The sequence below is a fragment of the Camellia sinensis genome, chromosome 5 (genome assembly GCF_055761805.1).
Source record: "Camellia sinensis isolate YWXY chromosome 5, ASM5576180v1, whole genome shotgun sequence".
NCBI lineage: Eukaryota > Viridiplantae > Streptophyta > Magnoliopsida > Ericales > Theaceae > Camellia > Camellia sinensis.
This window is the reverse complement of record NC_138965.1, coordinates 118,642,320-118,652,900: the sequence shown is the minus strand read 5'-3', so window position 1 is coordinate 118,652,900 and position 10,581 is coordinate 118,642,320. Positions and strand designations below refer to the sequence as shown.

Below are 10,581 nucleotides of genomic sequence, written 5' to 3'. Positions count from 1 at the left end.
GTATGCACATTTGAAGAATGTAATACACACTATATACTATATTTTGAATCATAACCACATATTGAATAGAATAACGTCATATATTTCATAAATGAAAATTAAATATTCAAAAGTATATACAAAGGAATTAAATAAAAAAAAATTAACTGTGCTTACATATATTAAAAAATAAAAATAAAAAACTTAAAAAACTAAGTTCTTTAATTCTTGGACCATATTTTGCATCTCTCCAAAAAATTTCTGACCTGAAAAATAAAAACACAAATTAATCCAGAAACCGCTGATTCATATGAATAAACTAAAAAGTTAATTCAGAAAACCAAAATAGGTACATTAATCATTTCTGCTTGATCTTAATCCTTTTGGAAGTAACTTCCCTGTTAACAATTAGATGCCATAGCAGCTCAGTGTCAATGACATTGTAATTAGGAGGTCACTAATGAGCACAGTATTTAAAAATGATAAATCTCAATACATGTGTACGATCTTTTTGTGAATGTATATTATTATTACTGTTGAACCATAATTCTAGGTACCCATAAATAAATAAATAAAAACTCAAGAATTTACTCCATTTTTTTTTTTTTGGAGGGGGGAGAGTACATACATTGCAGTTACTATCACCAACAGCAGCAAGTTTTGGAGAAGCAGAGGCTGCATTTATGAAAAGAATTCACCGGAGCTTCTAAATACTCCCTTATTTTCTCTCTACACTTATTATATGCATTGTATATCTTGTATGTTACGAAGAAAAATTTGTGGATATAGGTGTAGAGATGAACATGGCGTAAAACATGATACCCACAACAATCCAAGGTCCAAAATAAGTGTCTTACAGTCTTGCTGGAAAATCAATTCCCCAACATTGTTCAAGCAGTAACCAAACAGGCAAAAAGAAAAATTATAATTATAAAACCCTAATAATGAAAAATTTGTCTTAGATGGAAGGCTATACCATATTTGAAGAATCCATCCAATAGTAGACAGTTCTCAAAATGGTGGGCCTTTGTCCTCAAACCAGACCAAAACCTCTTATAGCTATTATTATCTCTATTGCACTTTGAAATTGAAATCCCCTACCTTTCTCCAAAGCTTCAGGGAGTTACTTTGGGCCAATATCCTTGAGGGTACAGATCTGCTCCTCTCCCATGGCAGTCATCACAGTCACGACAAGGTCCTTCCCCTCGCCAAATCCATCCTTGATCTGTAGCATTCAAACAATTGACTATTAGCAATGCAGAGAGGAATCAATAAAAAAAATGGTGTACTCAGTGTACGAAACTTCCGCTTAAGTAAGGGCAGAGAGGAATCAATATCACAAACAAAAGTATAAAAACAAATTCACAGTAGTTTGATCATTAACTTTCCAATTATCAATGTCTGGCATCATACTGTAAACAGATTAGCAAGTACGATCCAGAAGATATAATTAACTAACTCATTAACCTGCTGAGAAATTTTTAATTAAAACTCAACAATTGCATCAGAAACATAACAAACAACTGGATCCACATAAAAATGATGACATTAAAACAGAGCTGTACGCCAACAGAGAGATTCAATGCTATGGCACATGTTCATAAAAGATGCATGTAAAAGATAAGCATCCACAATGAAAGGGAGAATGACATCTAGTAACCTGCGTATGCAGATTTTCATCGGTTGGAAGGCGCAGATCATCCTTAGTATTACCATTCTCAGTCAGCAGGCTCACCTACAACATTGGGAATAGTATAAAACAGAATTTACACCAAAAGCAACAAGGCAATTGAACAAGAGAAAGTTCGTATATATACAAATCCATCCTCAGAGATATCAATCAGTTGGTAGTCTGTACGGGCGATATGAGGAACCTGCAATTCATGAGAACAAGTCATTATGATTTGAGAGCTTAGTTATAAGAAAGGGGGTAAAACAAACCACGATAACAAAAAAATGATCCTTAAAAGGCATTTTTGGGATGCACAGGACTGAGAAGGAAGCACATACATCACAGTTGTGGGAAGAGGGAACAATATCTTCAAGCTTTTTTCCATTGAAAATGTCAATACCAACAAAATGACATTTGGCATGACCATGCTTGCCAGTTTTGGAAGTTGAGACCTCCACAACCTGTATCAGAGTTACATATATTAGTAAGAAAGTCCAAAAACACTTCACATATAAGGAGGCATTCTTGTGACACAAACTAAGCAATTATGTGGGTTCTGGTTGCTAGCAAGGCCACAATCAACACAAGAGGAATAAATAAAATCCCTAACTATTGTTGCCAAATCAAGAATTGAATCGTGAATCACTTTGTTAAAATTTTGAATCATGAACTGTATGATTCATTTTATTTAGCATGACATATAATTATATATATATATATATATATAAACACATAGTATTTAAAATGAAATAAATATCAATATAACTTAATTATATATATTTATATACATATAAAACTACATATATCAATATAACTAATTAATCTCTTATTTTATTTAGTGAAAACGATTTATATCGTGTATTATACAAACAAAAATGAATCACGCTGAATCACAATGACTCGTAGTGAATCATTGTAAATCACCCGGGTTAACCCTAACTTATTGGGAGCCTAAGGCGAAGTCAGAAGATGGGACCTCTATTCTCATACATATTTTAATATATATATATATATATTGGTAAAATAGTAAAAATCTTCAATTTATTTTTATTTTTTGCTTGTACCTTCTATAAATTTGTTGCATATGGTACACATAGTTATTGACGTAAATCATAATTATTGAGATAATTTTTTAATATTTTTTATTGTTAACACTATTAATTTATTCACACTTTTTACCTAATGTAGTAAATTAAATTGTGAAATTTGATTAATCGCAATTTAAAAAAAAAATTATTTCTCCAGAAGCAATTGTAACTCGTATAGTTAAACAATATTCTATAAATAATTCATACATTTAGCAAGCAATCATCCATTATTTTTAAATAATTCACCAATTTAATTGTTTGTTTAAACTTTTATTTTTAAACTACTAATATTATAATGCAGTGTTTGGTTCATTGAAATGAAAATGGTCATTCGTTACTCATAAAGTTACCATTCCCTCAAAATGGTGAATGTTGATTTCGTTTTAAATTTTTTTTAGTAAATCAAATGTGAAATGAATATTATGATGGAATGATTACTCTATTTAACTTTATTTTAGTAAACCAAATATAACTTATGACTGAAATAATTAACCAAACATAACTTAAGATTGAGATTATTTCGAAGTTTATTTTTTAGACAAAATTTGGGGGCACAAGGCGACGGCCTTACTCGCCTTACCTTATGGATGGCCCTATAAATCACAATGAATCGTATTGAATCGTAATTGAATAAAAAATTCACCCAATTTAAGATTCAACACCATGAATTGAATCATATAAATGAAATCGTATATTGTAAGATTCTAACAACCCTAACATAACCCACAAGAAGGAAAAGATAAAACACAACTAAGGTACTGGTAGTCATGGATCACAGATGACTCTACCAATTAGATTGACTTTCTCCATGTACAGACTTGTATCAAAGTGAAGAAACCATGTCACATACACTAGTAAGAAAGAATTAAAATAAAGGCAAGTAGACAAGATTTAAAATCTACAAATTCAGCTGCAAAAAGGGCTTTGAAAGCCATGAACTTTAGCTTTGAAATCATCCAAACACATGGAAAAAAGTACTAGAGGTACAACTAAGGTGTAGGTCTCTCCAATATGGAATTCAGATTTAATTTGCCAATAACTAAGTATTAATTGTTAAAAACTAATTAAGAAGATCATTGGATTAACTAGAACAGAAGATAAAAACCATTGTACACTAATTAGTACATTTAATAAGTTACTAGCGGTTGACAGACACCATATGCACCCTGGCACATACCATATGCACCCTACCACAATTGGTATAATTTTATCATAAAATTTTATAACATCAATTACAAAATCCATAACTTTACCATAAATTAGCATAACATCAACCACAAAATACATAATTTTACCATAGATTAACGTAACAAAATGTTACAATTTTGTGGGTCATGGAACAAAAGTTGGTGATTTATTTGTGGTTTGGTTACAATATTGTAACACCAATTTGTAATGAGTTTATGATTTTGTGATTGATATTACGAAATTTTATAATAATTTTTTTAACTTCAAATTTAATTTTTTTTTTAACACTTAAAATGTCAACACCAACGTTGTCAATCCCGTACTGGATAAGGAACAAGTTTGTCAGTGGTACGGTATGTACTTGTTTTTGAACTCTCTTTGGTATTGGGCAATATTTTTAATAAATATACAATATTTGTAGTGATATATCTGAAACGGTAATGCAATCAGAAAACGAAAAAATTAACAATGACGCAATCAAAAAATACAATATGTACACATAATGTGAACAAGTTTCCATAAATAACCATTTCTCCTGTAGTAAGTGGAATAGTAGACCTCAGAATAGTTCATCGGAGAATACTTTCGGGTGAAACTCCCTCTTGTGCTTCATAGAATTTCATTCTGGTGACAGCATCCAAAACTCACCTCTACACAAAATGACAATACACTTGTCCTTTTAAAAAGCTATATCTGCGTTGCTTGTGAGCTCCTTATCCCATATTGACAGATATCTATTCTAATAAATAGCAAATTGAAAATAATTTTGGTGAAAAAAAGGCAAAGCTAGTGTTCAATTTCCTCTCATCATATAAGCAACCCAACAAAACCACAAGGCATTTGAATTTTCTAATATAATACATATGTCAGCAACATCAAAGAAAACGCAGCCACTTTGTGGCATTTGATCGAGTACCTAGCAGACACAAAGAACATAAAGAAACAAAAACTACATTCTAAAATTTTACCGACAACTCATAATGAACTGATCCAAAAAGCAATAGTACATGAATTCTTGAACCTATTGAATTATTGTTTTCAGCAAGCTTACCACATCAAAAAGTGCAGCTAACACCTTTTTTCTTTGTTCTTTTGTATCAACAACATGTTAGTATTTAATATTGATGGGTTTCAAGATTCATCATTAATCAAAGCTTTTCGAACTTAGAAACCCAACCCAATTAAAGATAATCTCCAATGAAAACCAAAAACTTAACCAAGAAATTCAAACACCTAAATTCGAATAGGAAAATAGAAAAAAAAAATTAAAAAAAATGTTTAATGACCTCCAATGTCCCTATTGTGCACACGCCTTGCCAAAGTCTGTGATTGAGAAGAAACCCTAGAACAGTCCCAACTCAAAACACACGATACTATAGTCTATACATACATCAGAGAATCAAAAGCTGGGTTCGATTTGTATATATGTAAAAGAGTAATGGAGCTGATTCTGTACCTGTTTTTCTTCAGCGAATGGAAACCCCGAGAAATTATAGAGAGAGAGAGAGAGAGAATCTGTGACAGTTACTCCTTGTAGAGCTGTGTTTACTGGTATAGTAGAGTGGCGGCTCTGGTTTGCTTGGTTCAATAGTCTGACCGGACATCAATAGTCACTAACCCTTTATCTTCTCCCTCTCTTATTTGCTGAATAGCAACAGAACCTCTCTTCTTTTTTCTTTTTTTCTTTTTTTTTTAATTATTATTTTTATTTTTTGGTGATTGGCGCCACGACATTTTATTTTAGCGCCTACTTCTTTTTTTTTGGATTATATACATACGGATACGGATGACTGTTTCAATTAAATTTATAAATATTATTTTTAATCATTCGGAAGATAAAAATTATATAAAAGTAATAATTATTTTTTATTTTTTATTTTTTATTTCTTAATCAAATTAATTTTTAATTTTTAAATTTTTTTTAAAAATCAAATCATACATAGCCTAAAAATCTTTTGATAAGTCATTTCTTATATTGGTAACTTATTTAATTATTTGTTAATTTTACGATATTTTTACCATCGTTTTCAATTTTCAATTTATATTTACAAAAATTTTAAAAACTGTTGTAAAAACTTATTCGATACTTTTTTTAATTTATAAATGGTTGTCTTAATTTGTAAATTTGAAGAAAAATCGTAAATTCAAAAAATGAGTTTATATTGGTTTTTAAACAGAAATTTAAAAATTTTACTAACAATTTTTTTTTTCAATAAATTTTTTTTCCAACTGATACTGACCAAGGGGGCAATTAGTAATGCTACTTTAAATCTTAGAGAGGGGATTGTAATTTCTGAAATGTCAGGGGTGTCAATGTAATTTACCCAGTGAGGGCAAAATTAGTATTTAAAAAAATTAAATTGCTAAAGGGGAAAATCTGTATTGAAACTTTAAACCTTAAAAAAAAAGGAAAAAATCTGTAATGAAACTTTAAACTTTAGGGGGAAATGTAATTTCCAAAAGGTGAGGTGGGAACTGTAATAAACATAAACCTCAGGGGGTGTTAGTGTAATTTACCCAAAAAAAATTAATTGGAAAAAAAATTATTTGAAAAAAAAATTTACTAGTAAAATTTTTAAATTTCTATTTAAAAACCAACGTAAACTTATTTTTTGAATTTATATTTTTTCCTCAAATTTACAAACTGAGACAACCATTTATAAACCAAAAAAATTATCAAATAAGTTTTTATGATAGTTTTTTAAATTTTTTCAAATATAAATTGAAAATTGAAAATGAAATGGTTAGGGTCTGTTTGGTAACGTTTACATTTTCAGTTCATATTTACAAAAAATTTATAAACTGGTTTTTGTTTATTTTTTATTTATTTTTAGAAAAACATAAACTACAAACGCGTTTGGTAATTGACAAAATGTTTAAAAAAATTTAAAAATATAAAAAAGAGTGAGAAATGGCAAGTGGTGGCAAGTGACGGCGGAAGACGGTGGTGGAAAGTGGTGACGGTGGGTGGTGGGTTGCGGGTGGTGGTGGCTGATGGCGATTGGGTGGTGGTGGTGGGTGGGTGGGTGGGTGGGTGATGGTGACGAGTGGTGGGTGGTAGCGAGTGAGTGGTGGTGGTGGCGGGTGGTGGGTGATGGTGGTAGGTGGGTGGCGGATGACGGGTGGTGATGGGTGGGTGGATGACGATAGGGGGTGGTAGTGAGTGGGTGGTGGTGGTGGTGGTGGCGGGTGGTAGCGACAGGTGTGTAACGGGTGGTGGCGGGTGGGTGGTGGTGACAGGTAAGTGGTGGGTGGTGATGGTGGGTAGGTGGGTGACGGTAGCGGGTGGTGGGCGGTAGCGAGTGTGTGGTGGTGGTGGTGGTAACGGGTGGTGAATGGTGGTGACAGGCGGTGGGTGGTTGTGGCAGGTGTGTGGTGGATGACGAGTGGTGGTGGCTGTGGGTGGGTGAAGGTGGCAGGTGGTAGCGAGTGAGTGGCGGTGGTGGCAGGTGGGGGGCGGATGGGTGTTAGGTGGTAGCGGTGGTGGGTGGTAGGTGGTAGTGGTGATGGGTGGTGGTGGCTGGTGGTGGTGGGTGGCTGGTGGTGGCGGGTAGTAAATGGTGGTAGTAGATGGGTACTGAGTGGTGGTAGCAGGTAAGTGGTGGGCGGTGGATGGTAGTTGCAAGTAGCGGGTAGATGGCGGTGGGTGGTGGTGGCGAGTGAGTGGTGGTGGCGAGTGGTGGCGAGTGGTAGCGAGTGGGTGGTGGGTGATGGTGGCTGGCAGGTGGGTGTTGGTGGCGGGTGGTGGGTGGTGGTGGTAGGTGGGTGGTGAGTGGTGGTAGCAGGTGGTGGTAGGGGATGAGTGGTGGGTGGTGGTGGCGGAAGACGGTGGTGGAAAATGGTGGCGGGTGGTGGCTAGTATTGGGTGGTAAAAAAAAAAAAAAACTAAAAACTCAAAACGGAAACACATTTTTCGAGTTTATATTTTTTGGCCAAATTTATAAACTGAGACCACTGATTTATAAATCAAAAATTTACCAAACAAGTTTTTATTTGAGTTTTTAAAATTTTTGTAAATATAAACAGAAAACTAAAAACGTAAGTGTTACCAAATGGGACCTTAGCAAGCAAACTTTAGATGGTAAAAATGTTGTAAAATTAACAAATAATTAAATAAGTTACCAACGTAAAAAATGACTTATCAAAAGATTCTTAGGCCATATATGGTTTGATTTTTAGAAAAAAAATTTAAAAAATTAAAAATTAAATTGGTTAAAAAATAAAAACTAAAAAATAATTATCATTTAAGGGTAAAAAATAATTACCATTTTAACTTTTGGGCAGGTTATATACATACGTATGGTTGTTTCAATTTAATTTGTAAAAAATTATTTCTAACCACTCGAAAGATAAAAATTATATAAAAATGATAATTATTTTTTATTTTTTATTTCTTAACCAAATTAATTTTTAATTTTTAATTTTTTTTTCTAAAAATCAAACCATACATAGCCTAAGAATATTTTGATAAGTCATTTCTTATGTTGGTAACTTATTTAATTATTTGTTAATTTTACGATATTTTTACCTTTTGAAGTCTGTTTGGTAACCATTTCGTTTTCATTTTTCAATTTGTATTTACAAAAATTTTAAAAATTGTCTTAAAAACTTATTTGATAATTTTTTTGATTTATAAATGGTTGTCTCAGTTTGTAAATTTGAAGAAAAAACGTAAATTCAAAAAATAAGTTTATGTTGGTTTTTAAACAGAAATTTAAAAATTTTATTAACAATTTTTTTTTCAATTAATTTTTTTTCAAATAATTTTTTTTCCAATTAATTTTTTTTCAATGAATTTTTTTTCCAACTAATACTAACCGAGGGGTCAATTAGTAATGCTACTTTAAACCTTAGGGAGGGGATTATAATTTCTAAAATGTAAGGGGTGTCAATGTAATTTACCCAGTAAGGGTAAAATTAGTATTTAAAAAAATTAAATTGCTAAGGAGAGAATCTGTAATGAAACTTTAAACCTCAGGGAGGGAGATGTAATTTTCAAAACGTAAAGGGAGAACTGTAATAAACATAAACCTTAGGAGGTGCCAGTGTAATTTACCCTATATATATATATATATATATAATCACACTTAATTAGAAAGTGACATAAAAAATAAATATTATCACACTCAATCAGATTAAGTGTGATTAAAAATTTGAGAATTGTATATTTTATATAAAAATCAATTTGAAATATTTTATACAATCACACCTATTTAGGAAGTGTGATTAAAAATATATATATATATATATAATCACACTTATTTAAAAAGTGTGATTAAAAAGTAGTAGTGTATATATAATCACACTTTAATTAGAAGGTATGATTAAAAAATATATAAATAATCACACTTTAATTAGAATGTGTGATTAAAAAATATATATATAATCACACTTGTTTAAAAAGTGTGATTAAAAAGTAGTAGTGTATATATAATCACACTTTAATTAGAAGGTGTGATTAAAAAATATATAAATAATCACACTTTAATTAGAATGTGTGATTAAAAAATATATATATAATCACACTTGTTTAAAAAGTGTGATTAAAAAGTAGTAGTGTACATATAATCACACTTTAATTAGAAGGTGTGATTAAAAATATATATATATAATCACACTTAATTGAAAAGTGACATAAAAAATAAATATTATCACACTCAATCAAATTAAGTGTGATTAAAATATCAATCTAATTTTTTTTATCACACTTCCAATAAAAGTGAGATCTTTTTTTTTATCAAAGTGTGATCTTTAACTATTTTTGTAGTAGTGGACGCTGGCAAAAGAAGATGCGTTTTTTGCTCACTACGCTCAAATTGGTCTATGTGCTAACTACCCCCTATCTAGTGGAGCAAGAACATGAGACTATGGAGCAAACCCGTACCAGAACCAAATAGGAGAATGACGACTACATTTGCTGAGGACACATTTTGAATGCGCTGTCAGACTCTTTATTCGATGTGTATCAACATCTGGAAATGGCATAGCAACTATGGGACATATTACAGTCAAAGTACCTCAACGAGGATGCCACCAGTAAGAAATTTCTTGTTAGTAATTTTATACGTTTTTCTATGATTGATACAAAGCCCATTATGGAACAATTCCATGAGATCCAATATATTCTGAGCTAGTTTCGACAAAAGAATATGAACATGGATGAATCTATTGTAGTTTCATCTATAATAGAGAAACTGCCATCTTTTTGGAAGGATTTTAAGAAAACTCCAAAACACAAAAAGGAAGATCTTACTTTAGAGGAATTGGCTCAACACCTTTGAGTTGAGGAAGAGTCAAGGCTTCTTGAAGGTAAAGATAAGCAATTGGCTCAGACTTCCAAGATCCACATAGTGGATGATGGCAAGAGGTTTAACAAAAAGAAGCGTAAGCGTGTACCCTAACCCAAGAAAGATGCTAAAAAGCCAAAAAGCGCTTGTCGGCACTGTGGCAAACCAGGGCACTTCAGAAATGAATGCCGGTCATACAAGAAGAAACTAGAAGCATCAAATACCAAGAACAAGTTAGTGGCTGTTGTATCCGATGTGAATATGCTCGAAGATGCTAGTGACTGGTGGATTGACTCAGGAGCAACAAGGCACGTTTGCAGCAACAAAAGCCGTTTCACTACTTATGAACAAGTGTGATGGAACAATT

General features: G+C 32.0%; 1 protein-coding gene across 1 annotated transcript; it reads right to left on the bottom strand.

Moving 5' to 3' along the window:
* Positions 1-795: 795 nt before the first annotated feature.
* LOC145791642 (eukaryotic translation initiation factor 5A-like) lies at positions 796-10,021 on the bottom strand. Its single transcript, XM_082872030.1, has 5 exons — positions 9,945-10,021; positions 5,384-5,519; positions 1,990-2,112; positions 1,640-1,714; positions 796-1,204 (listed from the first exon to the last, which is right to left on the bottom strand). The coding sequence occupies exons 1-5, from the start codon at positions 10,019-10,021 to the stop codon at positions 1,103-1,105; spliced, it is 513 nt and encodes a 170-aa protein (XP_082728156.1). The 3' UTR covers positions 796-1,102.
* Positions 10,022-10,581: the final 560 nt, after the last annotated feature.

Bases quoted from the DNA above. Each gene is read 5' to 3' on its own strand.
- LOC145791642 (XM_082872030.1), bottom strand. From the start codon at position 10,021: ATGGGCTTTGTATCAATCATAGAAAAACGTATAAAATTACTAACAAGA. The intron at 5,520-9,944 runs GTACTTTGACTG...ATGTCCGGTCAG, and splicing joins CTGGTGGCATCCTCGTTGAG to ACTATTGAACCAAGCAAACC. The intron at 1,205-1,639 runs GTTACTAGATGT...TGAATGCTACAG, and splicing joins ATGAAAATCTGCATACGCAG to ATCAAGGATGGATTTGGCGA.